This window comes from Peromyscus leucopus, chromosome 5 (genome assembly GCF_004664715.2).
Source record: "Peromyscus leucopus breed LL Stock chromosome 5, UCI_PerLeu_2.1, whole genome shotgun sequence".
Classification (NCBI taxonomy): domain Eukaryota; kingdom Metazoa; phylum Chordata; class Mammalia; order Rodentia; family Cricetidae; genus Peromyscus; species Peromyscus leucopus.
The window spans coordinates 46,452,014-46,475,565 of record NC_051067.1 but is presented as its reverse complement, the minus strand read 5'-3'; the positions used below and the strand labels follow the sequence as shown (position 1 = coordinate 46,475,565).

At 43.3% G+C, this 23,552-nt stretch overlaps 1 protein-coding gene across 2 annotated transcripts in view; it reads left to right on the top strand.

Annotated features, from left to right (window-relative positions):
• Nucleotides 1-22,421, top strand: part of Gli3 (GLI family zinc finger 3) — a 265,017-nt gene extending 242,596 nt beyond the window's left edge. For both annotated transcript variants that reach the window (XM_037205928.1, XM_028860020.2), the window contains 5 exons: nt 5,446-5,595; nt 6,947-7,111; nt 12,628-12,918; nt 15,938-16,265; nt 16,903-22,421. In XM_037205928.1, coding sequence (XP_037061823.1) covers nt 5,446-5,595; nt 6,947-7,111; nt 12,628-12,918; nt 15,938-16,265; nt 16,903-19,223 — 3,255 coding nt within the window. In that variant the 3' untranslated portion in view covers nt 19,224-22,421. The remainder of the gene's footprint in view (nt 1-5,445; nt 5,596-6,946; nt 7,112-12,627; nt 12,919-15,937; nt 16,266-16,902) is intronic.
• The last annotated feature ends 1,131 nt before the right edge of the window (nt 22,422-23,552 follow it).

Below are 23,552 nucleotides of genomic sequence, written 5' to 3'. Positions count from 1 at the left end.
TGCCTTTCTCTAGGCTCTCGCAGACCAGAGTTGGGGAAGATGGATTTATGGACCTTGGCTCATTCTGCTAAAGGCATGATCACAATTGGTAAATACCGACTTTTAGTTTGATCACTATTTGGGTTATGTAACCCAAATCAACTACCATAGCCTAGACCAGATGAAGTTCCAACTGAAGTTCCATCATTGGACTTAGCCTTTGTGGGGAATGTGCTGGTCCCAGTCTCCCCTGTTTATTCAGACAGGGAACATTTAGAGTGGTTCACGTACACAGCATAGTAATTTATACCATCTATCTCTTTCTGGTTCTTGGGCCTCTGGCAAATTGCATGTCGTAATGTTGGATTGGTTTAGAATTTAATCATGCATTATTTTCCCTTCAATTAAATTATTTATATATTTGATTAACATTGTCACTGTTAGGAAGTCAAATTTTCAGCAAAACCACAAATAAACTCACAGCCATTGATTTTCAGGCCAGCTTCACATGGAATCAGTCTGCCTGTCCAATGTCAATTGTCTATTCATTTTGTGTTACTCTTAGTGACCTCGGGATTTTAGAGAGAGAAATGAGTGCACTCTTGACCCAAACCTAGGGAAATGATGCATATAGTGAGGTGTTTGTGGCTGAACCCTATCCCTTTCCTGGACACTTTTTTTTCTAGCAACCTGGTCTTTAGTCTTTATTCCTTTCTTAATTCTTTTCTTGAGCATGAAAACCTAGCTCTTTCTACTTGTACTTTTTCATGTTTGAGAAATAACCTGAGAATAAGATGGAAGCCTTTGAAATCATGTAATTTGGGGGCAAGAAAATGATGGTTCCCATAGGTCAGATCCAGACCACTGCCTGGTTTGCTGTGTGTGTGTGTGTGTGTGTGTGTGTGTGTGTGTGTGTGTGTGTGTGTAGCCCTTGAGCTGAGCCTGTCAACTAAGGCTCATTTTTTATGGCTTTAAAAAACTTAAAAGAAAATGTTAAGAAATACTTTTGTCTTGGGTGAATTTCTGACATCTCTAAGTAAATGGCTCACTTCCTCATTGAGTCTGTACCTGGTGACAGAGGTGCTTGGACCACAGAGCCTTGATACTTCCTGTCTGGATTTATACAGGAAAAGCTTGCTTGCCCCTTATATATGTAAGGTTGTCACTATAATTTTACAAATGAGATAATTAAGGACCAAATTGGCAAATGACCTGCGCAAGGCACACAGTGTACTACTGAGGCCACCAGTGTCTTTCTGTTCTGAGTGTTCATGTGACCAATAGCCACAGAGACCAAGCAGTTACTCTTAAAGAAAAGTAACTCTTTAAAACTTACAACCACATGGGGTTTATGATTCCTTAGAATTTAAATTTATAATTCATTTCTAGATCTTAAAAGCCTCCTAAGTGTTAAACACATTTGAAAGTCTTACATAGTCAGAGAGATTCCTCTCTATTTCCTTATGGTAACTGACTACACCCTCTGAGATGAGTCTGTTCACTTCCCCCATAGACTATTGGATTTCCTTTATACACACACACACACACACACACACACACACACACACACACACACACGTGTAATCTCTAAGTTTGGATTTAAGAGCAGTTTCAGGAAAATTATAAAACATATTGAGACTGGGGCCAGGAGACAATCCCAAGGAACTAGTCTTGCAGAATACAGAGTTTTAATTATCCAACACAAATCCTCCTTGCCCCTCCCCATATAGAGATGACAGCACACTCAGTTTGGCATGCCCCTCAGATGAAGCATGAACATTGCTGCTGTTCCCTACAACTGTTCTCCTTCACATGCTGCTGGCTCTCCCTGCTTAGAGACAAATCTTTCAGTACTGTTAAATGCAGACTTTCAACGTCCTGAGCACTTTCAGGACCTAGTGTGTCCAGCTTAGGCCCATTCCAGAGCTGTCATCTCCCTGTCACTGGCAGGGAGTGTCTACGGAGCTGGACACTGTTTTCCGTCCTCTTCCACGTCACATGAAAGTACTAGGTACCAGGTTGCCACAGGAGACCACTCATGTCCAACTCTTCTGCTGTGTCAGCAGGACAAAGGAAGCTGAGCCTTCCATTATACTTCACCCACGGTTGGTACCTCCTTCTGCTGCTCAGATGGCTCCCCGAGTAGCTCCAGTTACTTTATCCTGACGTCCTCGATGGGGTAGGCACGCAAGGCCTGTGTTGTTTGGGTACAGCCCCACAACCTTATTTGCTGGAGACTTGAAGAAGAGTCCTGGCCAGCTAGCCCATGCCTGACAGTCTGAGCAATGTCCCTTTAGCCCACGGAAAACCTGTGCCTTCTCACCATGCCCAACGGCAGCAGTGCCTGGAGCCTGCCAGGTCTGCCTGGCAAGTTCTTTCTCTCTGTCAGCGGCTTCACCGCCGTCCTCAAAGGCACCGAGATCTGACCTTCAGTGAGTGCTTCTGTGTCACTTGTCAGCCACTCTCCGCCTGACCCGCACACCTGGTGGTGCTCCATTCGGCTTCCAGATTCTGTTTTCAGTGCAGTCTCATTTGAACTGACCCCTGATTCCTGATGTGCCGCACTGATCTTGGACCCCTGTTATGTGTTTTTGTGAAACCCATTATTTCCCTTCATAATGCTTATCACAACTGTAATTATACAGTAATTTAAGTTATTATCTGTTTTCCTCCAGGAGACTGTAATTTCCTTAGGGCAGGAATTATGTCTGCCTCACTCCCCATCTCTGGGCCTAGTGCAAAAGGCTTACCACACACCAGCCACCCTGAAGGCATGAGAGAGAACCATCCCCATCAATGTATCCCTTCGCTTCCCCAGGGGAAGAGTGGGCCATGTCTGGATAGCTTTAAAATCTTGTTTTTAATTCTTGAGAGTGACTTTATAGTAATGAAGTAGTACTGTACATTAAATACCAGGTGAAGCAAAGTTGCATTAAGATAAACAAGTGTTCAGGGCAATATCTTTTGCTGGTACTATTTCCTTTGCTGCATAGATCAGATCAACTCCACAAACACCGTGTAACGGCCAAGCATCAGGACACAGTGTGGATGAGTGTATGCAACTTGGGAAGCTGTTCAGCACAAATGGAATTGCATTTTCCAGTTACCATCTTTCCTTTTCCTCTCTCTGTATTTCATCCTCCTCTCTCCATGTCTTTTCTTCCTTCCTCCCTGTTCCCTGTCTTCTTGCCATGTATCTTATAACAAGGGCCAATTTGTTAATTTTCAACAACTGGGGGAAACTGAAAAAGTAGCAGTTTTATGGTGTGGTCCTATGTGTTCATCTATTTTTTTCCTCTCTCAGAATGTTGTATATGCATGCAGACTTCACCTCAAAAGTCCTTTGGGTCACATTTGGGACCATCCTGAGCAGTTTGCAGGCCACTATGATTGACCCAGACTATCCATTGCAGGATTGCATTTCCTGTGATGCACAACTTTATGGATGGATTATGTGCACGATTGCAATGTCTAAGATACTACTTCCTAGGACAGCTGGTTTGTGATAGAAAGTCCCGCAAGAGACCAGTTCTGCTGTCACACTGGTCTTCTGCACACTGTCCCACATGATAAGATTGTCTCCGTGTATGCTGTCACATGCTGCTCACTGCTTGCAGTTCGTCGGGCATTCTGATCGCTGCTCAAGGAGAGGAGAGCAAAGACTTCTTTTCTCTGCTTTTATCCAGCTCTAACCTCTAGAAACAACCCAGAATTTTTTTTTCATGCAAATTTTTATCCTCGGGCAATCAGCTACCTAGAAGAATAATCAAGAAGGCCCATTCTGGTAGCAGAAAATTACCACTAGATCTCCAAGCTGGAGCGTTCAGAGGCACATATCACATGCTGGGTCACTACTACAGCAGAACTCAATGACTTTAATTACTGGATGAATTTTAAGGGATGCATATCTGTATATTTGAAAATGTGTGCCTGGTAACCTTAAAGTAAGGCAAATAAAATATAGCTTGGCCAGAGAATAACAACGGGATAAAAATCTCTGATAGTCTAGAACTGGACTTTGAGTAGTGTACTAAGCTTTCTAAAGAAGGCCTTAATTGATTTGGGTGTTGAGAAATGGTCTCGCTGTGTGATCCAGTCTAGTTTTCAGGTGGCAGTGTTCCTCACTCAGGCTCCCAAGTACTGGCGTTTGCCAGCATGTGTCCCTGGCACTCCAGATATGTCCACGGTAGTTGTATTGGAGAGCTCCCTTGCACCTTCCCAGATACTGCTGAAGGGTTTTCATGTTTCCTGTTGGAAGATACTTCACATGCCCTTCTAGAGATGTAGATTAAGACTGACTCTAGAGCCTTGATCGGATGAGGAATTTGGGGAAATTTACCTTCATTTAAAAAAAAAAAATTGACTGGGGTAGATTAGTTCCATTTGCTTAGAAGAACTTTTTCATTCCTTTACCCTAAGGTGGTGGTTCTCTACCTGTTGGTTGTGACCCCTGTAAGGTTGCAGCTAACAAGACCCTTTCACAGGGGTCCACTAAGACTATAGGAAAACACAGATATTTATATTACAATTTATAACAGTAGCAAAATTACAGTTATAAACTAGCAACAAAAATAATTTTATGGTTGGGGGTCACCACAATACAAGGAGCTCTATTAAAGGGTTGCAGCATTGTGAAGGTTGAGAACCATTAGCTTAGTGGTTAAGAGCACTTGTTGCCTTACAGAGGACCTGGATTCTTTGGTTCCCAGCAACCACGGCGGCTTATAATCATCCATAACTCCTGGGGACCTAATCCTCTCTCTGATCTTCACAGATACCAGGCTCCCACGTAGTATACACACACATGTGAGCAAGCGAAGCCATCGTGATCATAACAATCTGAGAAAAAAAATGTACCCTATTAATAGACTTCCCAAACTGGATTGAAACAGTGACTGAGAAACACCGAATTCTTGGATGACCATCACAGATTGTCTTCCTTAGCACCTTGTTCTCTGTGGTTATTATTCAAGAAGGGATTGTTCTCGACCTGAGCCAAAGCTGCATTTTCTTAGGCCTTGTTATGGAATCCGGGATGCATGTGTGTTACTGTACACAACCCCCCTACACACACACACACACACACAGAATGAGGAAACACCTGCAGTCCTATGCTCACGACCAGTGGAGGACAGAGAGTACACAGCAGCTCACCCTGTTGTACACGCGTTCCTTGCACAGCTCAGACTTAACCTGTGCTCTCTAGATTTCAGTCTCAAGTAATTTTTCTGGATGCCAAGCCTGCACCCAATAGAATCGCCCATGCTGGCTACGCAGTCAGTTAGCATCAGCAAGTCTGTCTCAGAGATGTGTGTACTAGTTTTTTTTTTTTTTAACCATGATGTAGTGAAGTTATTCATGTGTTTTCAAAGCTTAAAATTTGAACATTTTTTTTCACCTTTTCACTTGTTGTTTTGAGAAATGCCTAATACATTTTGATTTTATTTCTCTTTTTCTCAACCCCAGCATATCAATAATGACCATATTCATGGAGAAAAGAAGGAGTTTGTGTGTCGCTGGCTTGATTGTTCAAGAGAACAGAAACCCTTCAAAGCCCAGTACATGTTGGTAGTGCACATGAGAAGACATACTGGCGAGAAGCCTCACAAATGTACAGTGAGTACACACCTGGGCAGCCTCCGTGTCCCCTCCCGCAGGCGAGTGTGACACTTCACTCTATAGGTCTTTCCTAGCATTCTCAAGGGTTTTGCATGCTAGTGACCTCAGGTTCTGAAATGGTAGTTGGGTGGTAGTTAGAAGAGAGATGGAGCACTGTCCAGGGAAAGTGCCTTCAAGTTGAGCTTTAGACAGGACATCTCTGCATAGTGGCAAGCGAGTGTAAGGTGGCTGACTCCATGTGCTCATGGCTTCTGTGTCTGCCATAACCCCATGGTTCAGCATGCTGCAGGACAAAGCACAAGGTTGGTGTGTTTTTCAGTTTAATTTTATTATTTGTGTATGTAGGGGTCAAAGGACAATTTTCAAAGTTGATTCTCTCTTTGCACTTTTATATGGGTTACAGGTATCAAACTCAGGTAGTCAGGTTTACACAGCTTGCACTTTGACCCATCTTACGGACCCTAAGTTGAGCATTCTTTATCAAAAACAAATTTGGAAATGATGGGTTTGGGATGTAGCTCATGGAAGAGCACTTAACTGCTCTTTACAGGGCTCTAGATGCAAACATAATGTTCCAAGTAAAAAAACCCATTTATGTGGCCACTTGGAATCACCACACAGGTGCAGTAGAACTGTTGTATAACATTATTATTAATCTGTGCATATATGTTATACATAAAACACAGATGAGCTTATTGTCTGTCTCCATGGTGTCTCAAAATGTACATGCATATATGCTTGCTAAAATGTAAGAAAACTCAAGGCACTTCTTATCTCAGGCCTTTTGGGTACTGCATATTCAGCCACTCTGGGCCATCATTTCTCCTCACTCTTTGCTCAGTCTCCATGCTAGAGTGTAAGCCTCTGGAGTGGGCTGGGGCTGCAGTGAGACTGCACTTTCTCTCAGGGGGTGCTCTGAGCACTGCACAGCCCTGGTACTTTACATCTTAAAGGCTCTTTACAAACATGATCAAATTCCATGGCTTTGTATAGACACAAAGCCATATTAATGAACTTTGTGCTGAATCTGAAATCAGTGGGAATTGGAGGAGATCAGTGAACAGATAATGAAATTCATTGTCCACATTGAGCTGTCTATTAAAAAAAATAGGAAAGGAAAAAAAAAAACCCTCCAGGAGTTTTACAGGCACTGACAATGCTTTGTCTTCAAGGGCCCCAAGCCACATCTGAATCCCAATAAATGCAGAGTTTAGTGGGGTTTTGTTCCACGGTTTTGAAAAGCTGCTGACCCTTGAAAGGTCAAGTTTTTATCCACTTGGAGAGGGGGTTAAGCACAAGCTGCAGCGTCTATTGTGTAGAGTGGTCCAGATTTACCTGTTGTGTTCAGTTTGAAGGTTGCACAAAAGCCTACTCGAGATTAGAAAACCTGAAAACGCACTTGAGATCTCACACTGGAGAGAAGCCATACGTCTGTGAGCATGAGGGTTGCAACAAGGCTTTCTCCAATGCTTCAGATCGGGCTAAGCACCAAAACAGAACGCATTCCAATGAGGTAAGCCTCCTCCATGGATCCAAAGCTGCAAGCAGAAACAATGAGCCTTCTTGTGGAATATGCATGGTAAAGTAGGTGTGTTCTGTTTTGTTTTCTCTGGGCTGCTCTCACTATGAGTGGGCTGTGACCCTGCAAGTGAAGGTTTGGGGCCTCAAGGATGGACCCTGCTTGGAGAGTAATGCAGATGAAGAAGAAATTTTATAAAACCCTTTCTGAACTTAGTTTCCTCTTGCTTGGAACTGCCACCTACTGGCCAGACAGTAGTAGCATTTAACTTGGAATTCAGCCTGCCTACTCTGCTAGGCTGCATCCACACAAAGTAAGACCCTGTACTGACTGAAGAGATTCAGAGCCATCACACTGGCAGGTGACAGCTCACAGCTTAAAGTTTACACTTTTGATTTGCTTTCTTGGAGAAGGAAGTATCATCACATGTATCATTTCTAAAATTATTTCCGGGGAGCAAACAGCTTAAATAAAGTTTTTAGACAGTCTAGATTCCAAAGGATCTTGGAAGGCAGTCTTAGAAGCCCAGCTAAAACTTAAGTCAGTTACTTAAGATACAGCCAGCACTCGGGAGGCAGAGCCAGGCAGATCTCTGTGAGTTCGAGGCCAGCCTGGACTACCAAGTGAGTCCCAGGAAAGGCGCAAAGCTACACAGAGAAACCCTGTCTCGAAAAACCAAAAAAAAAAAAAGATACAGCGAGCGAAGCCTCATCATAGCAGTTGGTTTATGTTATATTGCTTTTATTTTTTAGGCAGTTGTTCCCAGATTACTGATAAGTGTAAAAATGAAAATGGTTTAGATTTGTTTTAGCTAGGCTTTGATACATCTCTGCCTGCAAATGTATAACGTCTCCTTGGAGGTGTAGCTGAAATACTGGCTCCTCCGTAGAATGTCCCTTTAATAAGTCAAGGTTAACAAAGCTCCCTCCCCTCATTTGTGGTAGAAGTGAGATAGCTAACAGGACATAGTTCAGGCCTGCAAAATGTGTCTTTGGGTGACTTGAAACAGTCTTGGATAGGGGGAAGTTTACAGGTGTGAGACTCTTTGAGTGGCTGTTAGGACCTCATCAGATAGAGACCAGTCTCTCTTAGAACCTTACAGTCCCTAAACCAAGTGAGCCACATTGCTCAGGAGCTACCTGGCTTTAAGCAGGGGAATATAGTCCTGATAAGAGAGGAAAACCACCTTTAACAAGATTATCTACAGTGTCTAAAATGTATATTCAGATCTGGTCACACTCAAAACTCACACTTGTGTGTCTACAGATGCCAGCTCTTTCAAAAGCTTATGGTATGATAAGGATGTACAGGTCATTTTGAATCTCCTGTTAATGACCTAAGAGATATTGGGGGAGGAGGTGACACATTTCATTTCTTCTGTTAAAAATGTTTTTTTCCTGGGGGAGGGGGCTGAAGAAATGGCTCAGTGCTTAAGAGAACTGACTGCTCTTACAGAGGACCCAGGTTTGATTCCCAGCACCCACATGGCTGCTCATAACTATCTGTAACTCCAGTTCCGGGGGATCTGACACCTTCTGGCCTCTGTGATCACTACATGCAAATGGTACATGGACAGACATACGTAATTATATAAGGTTAAATTTTTTTAATGAAAAGGAATGCCTCAGTGGACATTTTTTTAAATGAATTTTCTATATTTAATAGCTACTATGTCATTTGATGCTTTTGTTTTGTACCTTTTAGGGAGTCTAGAATGGGCAAATCCATGGACACAAAATAGTATTTGCCACCAGCTGGAGGCTGAGGCAATAAGAGACCGCTGATTTTGGAGTGTTCTAGAATTGTTGTACAACATGAAAAATATCCTGAGTGAGGGAGGCTAAGTCATACAGTTTGTTTTTCTGTCAATCCCGATTTCAATTTATAGAGTTTGAAAACCTTTGCTTGGAATTTAATGAACACAGTAATTAAGTTAGCTATATTTCATATGCATAAGTAAAAGAAGGCATTCATTTCGGCCAACCTCTTCTACTGCAGAGAAATTTGGTCAGTGTGTATATTGAGACAGGGATGCACAAATATCTACTAACTTAGCTTTTCATTTTTTATGAACTTAAAACAAGTGGTATGTTCTAGTTATTTATTTTGGTGAGATAAGTATAAGATTAGATGAGAGTTAAATGTCTCAGGAAACTGGAGGATGTCTTGGCCAATAATGTTATTACCAGGATTGAGCAACTTATATAAGTGACCTTGATAATAGCACATAATTAAAGTTCACTCACAAACATACAAGTAACTTTTCTTTATAATGCATGCAAGGCTTTGGTTATGAAAGCCTGGGACATCTCAAATATATGGACGTTAGGTTGTGTGTGCATGGCTTGGGCTTTGAGTGTGAAAGCTGGGACAGTTTCAAGTACACCAGGTTAGGCTTGTGTTGGAAGTCCAGGTTTCTTGTAGTCAGTCAGCCCATCATAGACAAATCTCAATACTCACTTGCACTTATTTATTTTCTTACTTATGCCTTCACTTTTTTGCTAAGCAAAGATTGAAAGCTAGTTATGTCCCAAGCCCTTTTGCTATGCTAAGTATAGCAGAGAATTCAACAGAGTAGATCCAGGGAGGAATTCCCATACATGAAAGCTATTACGGCATTTCTCTGTCCGTAACTTTGTCCTTGCCCCTTCTGGGGCTGCGAAGCAGTGGCCTCTGAAAGAACTCCCCATTCAGATCATACAGTTTGCATTCTTCCTGAAGCTACATTTATGGCCATGCTCCAGCTGCCCTTCCAGTCTGACCTCTCATGAGCAGAACCTTTGCTAGTGACCCTCCATTTTAGCATCTCCTTGTCCTTGTTTTTATTCCTCAGAATCTTACTGTCTGTTTTCAAGACCTAGCAAGTGCTTCCTCATAGTAAAAGCTCCATTGAGCAAGTGTTTACTATGGGTCATGCACAGTTGCATACACCTTATGTACCCATGAGCTGAGAGTTAACCCCAGATGTTAATAACTGACACCTAATTATCCCAACCGAAAATGGAGTCTTCATTTGTTGGCCATCTTTAGGAGTCACACTTTAAAATGTAAATAATTGCATGGTATGATTTTTCCTACCAGAAAAGAAGATTCTGTATACAAAATATAGAGGATTATATAAAGGATTTTTATATTCATTGAGGCTACACATCTTTGTGCACAGGGAATCTTGCATATAATAGGACTCATTTAATGTCTGGTGAAAAAAAAAATTTAGCTGGGAAGTGTATCAGCCCTGTAATCCTGGCACCTGGGAGGCTGAGGCAGGAGACTCATGAATTGATGGCTAGGGTGGGCTGTAGAAAAAGAGCTTGTCTTTTTTTATAAATTCTGTGGTCAGGAGAAGATACATTGGCAGCTTTACACCAGTACCTGAGTATACAAGTCAAAATGGTAACCATCATGTCAGAAGTTAAAAGACCCAGGACCTGAAAAGCAGACTGATCAGCAAGTCTGCCATTTGTCATGGCCTGTCATTGCATTTTATTGCTATCATGTAATTTCAAGATCAGACTACACAGATGTCTTTATGTGTTTTGTTTTAAAGCATAAACTTCCAGAGTCTGTGTTCTTGTGGATTTTTGTAGGTGACCAATGTGCACATATTCATATGCAAGGGTACATGGTTACAGGTGTGCTGATGTGTGCCATTGGTCTTGAAAATGCTAGTTCTAACGAGCTTCTCTGTGGTCATTACACATCAGCTGTGTCCTCATTTCCAGGCTAATCTTAATATTCACATGCATGTGTTTATAGGGAGAGTAACTCTTCGGTTATGTCCCGTGCCCCCTCCCTGTGCCTCTGTTCTATGCCCACTTACCTGCCTCATGCACTCTGCTGATGAAACAGCCTGTCCCATCAGTGCCCTGAGCAGGCACGGGGTTGATGTGCAAACAGGTAAAGGTAATGGCAGTAACTGTCACAGCCATTCTTCTGTCCCTAATGCATGGAACTCTGTACTTTCATTTCATCATGTATATGTGGCAAATCACAGAGCTCCTGAGTAGACATAATTTATAGTTAATGGGAATCAATTCTACCCAACTAAATCTTACATTTGAAGGTGAAGTCTCTCAGGATAATGTTCGAAATCTTCGCTTCTCTACATTACAAAATTTCTGCATTTTAGGTTGCACTCAGTCTGGTCTTGGGCTTTTAGTGAAAAAACATCTTTTAGACATGCATTCTATAGGACAGGGTGTTTAGCAAGGATTAGAGATCCATTATTTTAATCATGCCTTTTCATGATGATTTCTTATATACTAGCTTACCTTCTAGTACACAGAGATGGAAAGTACATAGTGCCTTTATGGCATTCAGTAAAAGATCATGCCCAGGACCTCTACACACACCAGAATCAGAGAATGTACAAGTCTCTTCAATATAATGCTGCAGTACTTATATATAATCTCTCATACTTTAGATTACTTCTAATGCCCAATACAGTGCAAATGCTGTGTAAATAGTTGCTATATTGTTTAGGGACTAGCAACAGGAAAAAAGTTTCTGTTGTATAAGGTTTTCACACTACAGGTGTAAATTTAATGTTTTCGATCTGAAGTTGGTTGAGTTTGTGTTCATAGAGCCCTTGGGCAGGCAGGGCTGGCATTAGTCATACCAACATTCCAAAACTGTATTATTTTGGAAGTCAAGGAAACAAAATCACCATTCACATTGGTAAAGAACAAAGGGAACAGTTCTATGATCTATATGAATATTTAGTTATAAACATTCCTGTGTTTATAACTAATCAAGAGATATGATCACTGACTCAGGTGAAAATAAAATTAGCATGAAGTAGTTCCATCATGTGTAGACCTGGAAAGTCAGAAGAAAGCAGACTGGGAGTCCTGGTTTTCTGTAAACCATTCACCAGCCCTGAGAAGTGTGTGGAAAAGGGTGTGTGGCTGGTATATGAGGCCACAACTCTAAAGACCAGAGACCTTCTGGGGGTTTTAAGCCCTGAACACCCAACGGTTGTAATGCTACCCAAAGGAGCACATTTTAGTGAAGCAATATGAGAATAGCTCTGGCAGTTTGGTGTTATTTCTTATTAGTATAATACCTATGTACAAATAGCACATTTGCCAAGCAAAGAATTATTAGATCTCAGAACCAAGATAAGATAAAAAAAAATTTCTTCATACAAACTATCTCCTGCAAGATGTATAAAATTGCCCTAATATCATCTTCTGGTAAGCCTCCCTCCATTATCCTCATCAATAGATAGAGAGCCGTGATGCTTCCACTTACAGCATAAATGCTTTCAACAATGTAAAAGCAATTTACACACTTTTACCACTTTGTGGCTCCCTAAAATAATACCCTATTAAGCTAGATTCTATGGACACTGAGCAGTGTCCAAATAGCCTTTCTAAGTCATTAGACCTGAAAGGTATCTGAATGTTGCAAAAGTGTTTTTGAAAGAATTAGAATTGTAATGAACAACTGCTAAGTCATAATCACTTTTATAACCGTCCATGACAATTCATTTTTGTGGCACTTGATAGAAACCGTATGTATGCAAAATCCCTGGCTGCACCAAGCGTTACACAGACCCCAGCTCTCTCCGGAAACATGTGAAGACTGTGCATGGTCCTGAGGCTCATGTCACCAAGAAGCAACGTGGAGACATGCACCCTCGGCCTCCGCCCCCGAGAGATTCTGGCAGCCACTCACAGTCCAGGTCCCCCGGCCGGCCAACTCAGGGAGCCTTTGGTGAGCAGAAGGAGTTGAGCAACACTACCTCAAAGCGGGAAGAATGCCTCCAGGTGAAGACAGTCAAGGCTGAGAAGCCCATGGTATGTCATTCACTCTCCTGTTCTCCCAGAGCTGACCAGGCTCATTGAGGAAAGTCTGACTGAGCATGTCTAGGGACAAAGCTGGCCACTCTGATTTGAGGGTCACGAGCCCAGTGATTGAGACTGCTCACTTGAAGTTAATCTGCTTAGAAAATAACTTTGCTTAGGCATTTCTAAGATTCCTACCTGACTTGTAAAACTGATCCAGACAGAGCCGTACCACTTGTGGCAGACAGACACGGCTGTCATCTCCTCAACATGGCTACTCTGTAGAAAAATCATTCCTTGAGCCTGTCTGCAAATACGTTTTCTGTCTTCTTTGCCCTTTGTATTCTTTGGAGCTTGCTTACAGTTCAGTGGAATACAGAGATTGAAAAACAAATACAATTCAGACGATGGGGTTTAAACACAAGTCTGGGAAAAGCCTTCTAGAGAGGGAGAATTGCCCATGGGCTCTGAGGGCAGAGACCGTGAGGACAGAGTTCTGCACGCAGACCAGGTAGAGCTAGTGGGTCCTAGGAAGGGGAGGAAGAGGAGAGGTACCAGACGTGGGGTTTGCCAGAGCAAAAGGAGACGATGGCAAGGGTGGGATTCACAGGTGACAATGTTATCAGCGCTATTATTAAGTATTGCAGTACAGGTTGGGGACAGTGGAGATGGTCTGCATGTCACTTGAAACTGTGATACCTCCCATTACTAAGTAATTATTTATAGCAGTTTACCTTAAAATGACTTGATATGTAAATATTTATAAACAAATTAAATTATAAAAATTGCATTTGAAGAGATGAAGACTAAACCATATATTTACAGGTGAGAAAATTGAAGTTCCTCAAAGCTAGTCATTTGATCACATTCCCTCCTTAGCTGCTGTGTGTACATACACACATTTAAATACCAAATGCCTTTGTAGACATTTATTAATGAACACTGTTACATTTCTAATATTATTTCTTTTGAAACATGTCTTTAATTTGGTCATCATGCTATAAATTAAATTCTTTCTTCTTTTTTCTTATTAATGCAACACCTCTTCTGTCTATTGCTCCCAAATGTCTTGTTCTCACTTCCTAAGGACAGTGGGTAATAAGGTGAGGGAATTTTGGCTTCTCTATTCTTTTTTTGTTTTCATTTTAACATGCAAGTTTTCTTCCCATTTCATCTTTTTTTGGGTCTTATGGCTTTGTTGTATCTTTGGTGACCATTACTCAGCTCTGTGCCTTCAAACATAGCATGTGAAAAATGTGGTTAGATGATGAAACTCATTGTTACTTTATCCTAGGTCTTCATAATAAATCACACTGGGCCAACCAAGCAGTTGTTCTCAAATTCTACTTAATTGCTGTTCTGACTAGCATAAGTTCAAGTGTGGGACCAGAAATGTACTGTGTAGTTTGGAGAAGACCTAGATAAATTTGTCAGCAACTTAACCTCATGCAATTGTCTGAGTACATATCAGTAGTATCCGTGCCTTTTTACATGCTCTGTGGAAGTGTGTGAGCATAGTCCTATATACAGATCCATGTACATATGTATTCTGCTTGTTCTGTCAAAGAATGAAAGTTACCCAAAGCTGTAAAAACTCCTAGTACCTCCAGGAGAGTTGGTATCTTACGACTTTGCTGAGGCAAAATAATTGAGCAAGACCTTTAATACTCATGATCACATTTACATATCTTCCTTAGCTCTACTTGGTTGCCCAGGGTGAAGTTACTGTATCATGTGGCACTTGCTAAGAAAGTATGTATAGGTAATAAATAGAGCTAAAAGGATTCCCAGAGAGAGTTACCACGACAAATACCTTATTAACAGAGTTGTGCATCCCACCTGAGACTTACTGTTTGTAGCTTCAGTTTTTATAGGAACCCTGGAGAGGGTACTGTAAGAGCACAGATTAGTCATCTTGAGGGTCTAAACATTGTGATTTGCAGTGGTCACTGAACTTCTCTGAACATTGCTTTTCTTGTTCTTACAAAGGTGTGACTTCATCAGTTGGTACCTTTGCAACTGTACATAAATGGTTGTGCAGTGTGAGAACTATCCTGTGTGCTGTAGGTCTGTTCTCATGGTGCTTCCCAAACCCTGAGATGGTTAGGCTTTTTGTCTACTAGCCCAGAAGCCCTGGCATGGAAGAAAGTAGTACTTCCTTTGATTGAGACTAGTCAGTAAGATTAAGTTTCGATTAGTTAGAAAATTCTCTTTCTGTGTCTGCTTGGTTAGGATTTGGAGAACACACTGAGAGAGGAACAGTGAAACCATTATTCAATCTCAGGGCCACTATCCATTGCAGCCTTTTTTTTCCCTTTTGAGTGTGACAGAAACAATGTGATTGATGCTTTACCTGTCACAGCAGCCTTGACCCATACCCTGGTTGAAGGTCTATACTACCGGGAAAATATGGCAGGGAGGAAAAGATAGAATAATGTTGGAACCAGGTATGAAGAGCTTAGCGGGACCCTTGTTGAAAGGAGATTACGTGTCCTATGGAGCATCCCCTATATATATGTTATAACTCAGTAAAAATGAACCCCAGTTGGAACAGTAGTTACTAAAGCCTCTGACCTTGTCTTTAACTTTACCAGGTCTTTATAATTAGGTGCTCTCTGGGATTTACATTAATTTCCAATAGCAACCCTTAACAATTGATCCCATTAGATACATAAAAATGCTGCTGTGGTGAAAGGTTAGGAAATTTACTCAAAAATAATGTCCTGGAGATAGAATTGAAAGTGAGGAAATATGTCTGCACAGTTGACATTTGGAACAGGATCCCATGGCTGATAACTCTGATCACACCACATCTAACATCTTCTACCATCCATCACCTCCCTTTGTGCATCAGCCAGGTGGGCCATCATCATTTTGGCCCAAAGGCTACTTCATCCACCAGCACATAGCTTTTCTTCTCATTTAACCTGCTGATAACCTGCAGGTCTTGACTTGCATGAGCTGTCATTTTGGCCTTCTTTCCTTTGCCTGTCCTGATGTCATGTTGTTCTTTTTTCCTTGACCCTGATAGACATCTCAGCCAAGCCCTGGTGGTCAGTCTTCATGCAGCAGCCAACAGTCCCCCATCAGCAACTATCCCAACAGTGGGCTCGAGCTTCCTCTGACTGATGGAGGTAGTGTAGCAGACCTCAGTGCCATCGATGAAACCCCAATCATGGACTCGACCATTTCCACAGCAACCACAGCCCTTGCTTTGCAAGCCAGGAGAAACCCGGCAGGGACCAAATGGATGGAGCACATCAAACTGGAAAGGCTAAAACAAGTGAATGGAATGTTTCCAAGACTGAACCCTATTCTACCCTCCAAAGCCCCTGCGGTGTCTCCTCTTATAGGAAATGGTAAGTTCCACCTGAGACCACATGTCTGTCCACTCGAGATATTTCCTGTCCTTTAAGTGTGGCCAGAACATGCCGAGATGACCTGGAGCCCTTGCTTTTATATTTGTTAGTTTCTCCACAGATCCTAAACTTTTGCTAGAACCTCTCTGTGTCAATGTTAAACCATTTACATTGCTCTTCTGGATGGTCCATATTTTGGAAATAATAACAGAATACCGTTTGAATTCCAGCGGGACAAGAAAAACCTCAGCAATGGGTGCATTTGTGGCTAGTGCCCAACTCTAGTTTCCCAAACATAAAACCAAGAGAATTTTATCTGTTTGTCCAGTTCAAGGAAATACAAACTAGTCTAATGCTTGGGGGAATGCTTGTCAGCACCTAACTTCAGGCATTCTTTTTTTTTTTTTAGACTTATTTATTTATTATTATTAGTGTTCTGTTTGTCTGCACACCAGAAGAGGGTGCCAGATCTCATTAGAGATGGTTGTGAGCCACCATGTGGTTGCTGGGAATTGAACTCGGAACCCTCTGGAAGAGCAGTCAGTTCTCTTAACCTCTGAGCCATCTCTCCAGCCCAACTGAAGGCATTCTTAACTTAACATCTCTCTTTCTCTCCTCCCTCTGTGCCTTCCTCCAGGCACACAGTCCAATAACAACTATAGTTCGGGTGGGCCCGGGACCCTTCTCCCGAGCAGAAGTGACCTGTCTGGCGTAGACTTCACCGTGCTGAACACACTCAACAGGAGGGACAGCAGCACCAGCACCATCAGCTCTGCCTACCTGAGCAGCCGCAGATCCTCGGGCATCTCCCCCTGCTTTTCCAGCCGCAGGTCCAGCGAGGCATCACAGGCTGAAGGGAGACCCCAGAACGTGAGCGTGGCTGACTCCTACGACCCTATCTCCACAGATGCCTCACGGAGGTCCAGTGAGGCCAGCCAGGGTGATGGGCTGCCCAGTCTGCTCAGCCTCACACCCGTACAGCAGTACCGCCTCAAGGCCAAGTACGCCGCTGCCACTGGTGGTCCACCACCTACACCCCTGCCCCACATGGAAAGGCTGAGCCTGAAGACCAGGATGGCCTTGCTGGGGGAGGGCAGGGACTCAGGGGTGACCCTGCCTCCAGTTCATCCTCCTCGGAGGTGCAGTGATGGAGGAGGACACACATATAGCCGGCGTCAGCTGCTGCCTCATGATGCACTAGCAAACAGTGTAAGGAGAGCCAGTGACCCTGTAAGGACAGTCTCCGAGAACATGTCACTTCCCAGGGTTCAACGCTTCAGCAGCCTCAACAACTTCAATCCTCCAAGTTTGCCTCCATCCGTGGAAAAGCGTAGCTTAGTGCTACAAAATTATACCCGGCCAGAGAGCAACCAGCAGCCCCGATACTTCTCAGCATCCCCTTGTCCTCCCAGCATCACAGAGAATGTTGCCCTGGAGGCCCTGACCATGGATGCTGATGCCAACTTGAATGATGAAGATTTCCTGCCAGATGACGTGGTACAGTATTTAAATTCCCAGAACCAAACAGGGTATGGACAGCAATTGCAGAGTGGCATCTCTGAAGAGAGCAAAATAGCCCATGGACCAGAGGACTTGGACATACCAGGGCTGCCAGACAGTCATGTCGGTCAGCAGTACCCGGCTCTGGAGCAGCCCTGCTCTGAGGGCAGCAAAACTGATTTGCCCATCCAGTGGAACGAGGTCAGTTCTGGAAGCTCTGACCTGTCATCCTCCAAGCTGAAATGTGGTCAGCGCCCTACCGCACAGCAGGCTCGAGCCTTTGGGTTATACAACAATATGGTAGTACACCCACAGAATCCATGGAAGGTTGGGACTGGCCCAGCAGGGGGATATCAGACCCTCGGGGAGAATGGCAGTACCTACAATGGCCCAGAGAACTTTGTAATCCATGGTGGGGATGGACCTGGCCCAAATGGAAACGCTTTCCATGAACAACCCTATAAGACCCAGCAGTATGGGAACCAGCTCAACAGGCAGCCACTGGCTTCCAGTGCACTAGACAATGCCTGTGGTGCTGGGATTCAAGGGTCTAAGCTGAAAGGCAACACCTTGCAAGAGAATGGAGGTTTGCTAGATTTTGGGCTGTCCACGGCACCGAATGAGTTAGCTAGCAACACAGTGAATGGCATACAGACGCAAGATCAAACGGGACAGGGGTACGTTGCTCATCAGCTACTCAGCGGCAGCATGCAACACCAGGGGGCCAGCCGCCCTGGTCAGCAGATCCTAGGGCCGGTCGGTGCTACCTCACATATCAGCATCTATCAAGGGACAGAGAGCTGCCTGCCAGGGACTCAGGACAACAGCAACCAGCCATCGAGCATGGCAGTGGCTAGGGGCTACCAGCCCTGTGCCAGCTATGGGGGCGGCAGGCGCCAGGCAATGCCAAGGGGCAGCTTCCCTCCGCAGCAAGGACCGCTCAGCGATGTAAGTCAGACGAGCAGGGTGAACAGCATCAAGATGGAGGCCCAAGGGCAGCCCCAGCAGCTCTGCTCCAATGTGCAGAATTACTCTGGTCAGTTCTATGACCAGACCGTGGGCTTCAGTCAGCAAGACAGGAAAGCTGGTTCGTTTTCCCTTTCAGATGCCAACTGCCTGCTCCAGGGGACGGGCACTGAAAACTCCGAGTTACTTTCCCCAGGTGCTAACCAGGTGACAAGCACAGTTGACAGCTTTGAGAGTCATGACCTAGAAGGCGTGCAGATTGATTTTGATGCCATCATAGACGATGGGGACCATGCCAGCCTGATGTCAGGGGCCTTGAGCCCAAGTATCATTCAGAACCTTCCCCACAGCTCCTCCCGTCTCACCACACCACGGGCGTCCCTCCCCTTCCCCTCCCTGTCCATGAGTACCACCAACATGGCTATCGGGGACATGAGTTCTTTGCTGACCTCCCTTGCAGAAGAAAGCAAGTTCCTTGCAGTTATGCAGTAGGCAAGGAGGACCACAAGTAGAGGTAAAACTTTAGGACTTGAAAGATTGAATTGACTGTTTGGACCTTTTTTTTTTTTTTCTAAGTTCTGTATGTATTTTAGCAATCTCATCTCACCTGACTGGGATGTGTCTCAAGTATATTCCTTTTATGGAAAAGGACTCTGAAAAACCCTAAGGTATTCTAGGGGAGAAACTGTCTTCCATTTCAATTTTGAATCAGTATTGTGACATTCAAATCACCCTCTTTTTTTAACCTGTAAGCCTGCCTCTTTTGAGTGAACCAGTGTAAATGTGTGGTGTGCATGTTCTTTCTTTTAGAAGAGAAGTCGTGACGTTAAAAGATTTGGCCTGCTTCTCTGCTATCCCAGGAACTAGGAATGGATGTGCTTGTGACCAAGGGGTTCCAGGTCCACCTTTTTAAAATTTTCCTTCACAATACTCAGTGACTTGTGCGTGTGTGTGTGTGTGTGTGTGTGTGTGTGTGTGTGTGTGTGTGTGTGAAGTTCTGACACTGAGTACAAGGATCGAATGAGTGGTGGGTTTGAAGATTGTTTGTGGGTGCTCTATCTATGGTTGGTATAAACAGCAGGTTTTTGATGTGTCCCCACCTTGATTCAATTCAGGGCATACTTTTAACAGCTGCACAAAAGTGGAAATCTGGGGATCCTCCAAATGAAATCATTGTATTTCATTCCAATTTTTAGGGGGTTAAACTCTTCTGTAAGTATGCATTCCGTGCATATGTCTGTGTGGTCAGTTCTCAGTCACCTTCTTTGCAATCCCCTCGACCTTTATAAACATTCAGCGATATTTAGCACTGCCTGCCATGAGAGAGTGGACAGGTGATGGATGTTCAGACAGTCACTCCTTTAGCTCTTTGTAAGAAGTTAGACCAATTATAGATTGAAACAATTGGGTAGAGTTAGTTTGAGACCTGTTTTGTGGATTTGCTATAATGGATTATTGGTCCCATCTCTTTCCTTATTGTCATAGAGAACTGAGAATTGATTATATGTAGCTCTAAGTAGGTTTTTAAGCAACCCACTACTGGATGTATCATTACCATTTATTAATTTCACTATCACAAGGGAATATGTCTATTCTAAGTACCCTATTTTAAGAGACGTGTAAAACTTAGTTGTAAAAGGCAAAATTCACATACATTGACATTGGAAATAAATTGCTTTTACCATTTTTAGCATTGGAGAGCATGAAAGATGATGTTTAGTAGCCATGTGGATTCCAAATACCTTTAGTCCTTAACATGGACTAGTCCTTTTGCTTTGGATTAAGACTTTAAAGATGTACACAGTGCATCCACTCCTCACTTGTAGCTGACACACAAAGTCATACTATGTGTGCACAGAGTACGTGGATTGTCCAGCATATTACTTTAAAACTATGTAAATGATTAAAATAAAATGTTAACCCATCAGCCCCTGACACTGTATTTCTGCCAAGTGATTCCTGACACGGTTGTGAGGCTTTTCCTCTTAAGTCCTGCCGTTACAATTCGGAGTAGAAAGAAAGCCAGGTGTTAGGTAATTGGAAGAACGTAATGACCAGTCAGTTTCACTCGTCTATTCTCTCTCATTGGAGCACAAATTTCAACAGGGGGGGAACTTTGCCATTTAGGACTTCCTGGCTAAGCTAGCCAGTTTGCTTTCTGTTAGATGTCCCCAGGACCAGTAGAGCAACTTGTAAGTTCTCCATGGCCTGCAGCCCTCTCCCAGGGGGCTTCTTATAAATCAAAAGAGACCATAAGCAAGAGGGAACTGCTGGTCTGGGTTCAGGAGTGTAAAGCAAGGCCTCTCTGGTCTTCTGACAGGTCACTTTCTCATCACAGAATCACTGCCGGAGTTCCTGAATTTCACTTGTCAAAACTTTCTGGTCTGGTCTTACCTGGCTTGCCTTATCATTTGGCCCAATCCCTTTATTACTTTTAATTTCAAAAAAGGGGGCTCAGTATTGTCCTCTTTCCTCAGCAAGGAGAGTGAGCCTGGCTCCTGGTCACACCCCGGCCTCCTCCAGCAGAGCCCTTTCTAGGTGTAATCCTTGCAAGTGAACTTGAAGTCTCAAGTGTCGTGATTTTCCACATTGACCGTCCCTCCTAGAGGGAGAGGCAGTGCAGAGAACCAGCGCTGGCGGGAGCCACCTTACCTTCTGATTCGCCTCTTTCATTTCTTCTTTCTTTAATTGTTCATTTTCATCCTTGTTTCTGAGCGTTGCCTTTAGATTTGTGGAACCAATGTTTCCACTCAATATCTGACTTTTTCAATATGAAAATTTCAGAAGGATACAGGTTAAAAAAAAAATGGATGGTGGAAAGTATTCTGTCCCAAGATTTCAATGATCTGTCATGATAGTCCCAGTGCAAGAAAGGTCATCTGGTCACTAAAACTATCCCATGGGACATGAGATCTCTGCAGGCATGGCTTTTTCTGCTCTGTGGCTGTGGCATTCAGGAGAGACAGCTTTTATGGTCACGCCACTTTTGCTTTTTGGTGACAGGCCGGGCTCCTCCACGGTACTCTTGTTTAGTGTCTGTGTTAGGTGGTTTTGGTTTTCATGTCTTCTTCTAAACAAGTAAAGAACCCACTTCCCTGCTTCTCACATGTCGGCTTGTCCTGAGCCGTGGGTTTGGATTCTTGCGATGTATGTGCCTTATTTTCCGTTTCTCTTGTCGATGAGAAGGACCCATTGTTTTGTCCGGTCAGCATTCCGAGGCTGCATGTCCAGACAGTGTTATCAAGAAGCGAGCCCAGGGTTGGAGCGGTCTGAGCTGTCGTGTGACTGATTTCCTGTGTCGTTTGAAGCTGATAGGAGGATGTTCTCCTCTGACAAGTTACCCTTGTATATCCTGCAAATGTGTAAGATAAACTATGTTCTTTTTCTCCACCTTTTTTTAGATTTTTAAAGAAGAAAATGTGTAATCCTTTTTAAAGAACAACACATGTAAATACATTCAAGTATTGTAGGTGTAGAGTTGGTCTGTGATGGCCATGGGCCTTCCTCGGAAAAGCCTGTGGCTGCGCAGTGCCCATAGGCCGCAGGAATGGTAGCCCAGACACGTGAACTCTGCCTTGGCTTTCAGAACCACTTAGTCCTTTTGTAACAAAGAAAAAAAAAATAAAAATAAATAAATAAATAAAAATGTTTCTTACAGTGTCAATAAAAAAACTTTGTACTGAAATGTTTTACTGGATTCTTTTTGTTTTCTTCCAATTAATCCCTATAAGAATAAAAGAGTATTTTCTCTGGAAAACTCCCCTGCCTACAGTTGAGTCCAGACTGGACATACAAATTATATTAGAGTTCTCTAGTGTAAGAGATCTTATACAATGTGTATATGTATGCATATAAACTTATATATACCTGTGTGTGTGGGAGAGAGAGATGGAGAGGGAGAGAGAGAGAGAGAGAGAGAGAGAGACAGACAGACAGACAGACAGACAGACAGGCTGTGGTCTAGTTAATCCAACAATGGCTGCCTATGAACAGAAAGTTAAAGAACCCAGTTCAGTCCATGAAGCTAGATGTCTCAGCTGGTCTTCAGTATACTCCAGAATCCCAAAGAAGTAGGCCCTAATGTCAGCGAAGAAACTGTCTTGCTAGCAAGAGCAAGGGCTGGCAAAGAGACAGTGTCCTTCTTCCATGCCCTTTATGTAGGCTGCAGCAGAAGGTATGGTCCAAACTAAAGGTGGATCTTCCCAGCTCAAAAAATATGGAATAAAGGACCCGGATTAGAAATGTGTCTTCCTACTTCAAATATTTTCAGTAAAAATTCCTCACAGGTATGTCCAGTCATTTGGATTTTAGTTAATTCCAGATGTGGTCAAGTTGACAAGTCAGAATAGCCATCGTGTAAATTGAGTTTACTGCATTTATCACTAGATGGAGATGAAAATGCTCCACATCCATTGGCAGCGTGAGACGTATGCCTCCCATACACAGGGCTGTACAGAGCACGCGGATGGCCCTTGTGTTTCTTATTTTTACTGCTTTGTCCAACTCTGAGGAAGGGTGATAGGGTTTCACAGCTAACAATATGTCTCTCTTTTATAAATTATCATTTTACCTAGAGATAAACTAACAAATGGAAAATATGGCACGATAGAGACTTACTTTACTCCCCACATACCTTTTTTCTTCAATTTCCATTTTATTCTCTGTGTGTGGGTGTCCTGCCTGCATATATGCCTGTACACCATGTGCTTGTCTGGAACTCACAGAGGCCAGAAGAGGGCATCAGATCCCCTGGAACTGGAGTTGCATTCAGTCATGAGCCACCATGTGGGTGCTGAGAATCAAACCCCGATTCTCTGGAAG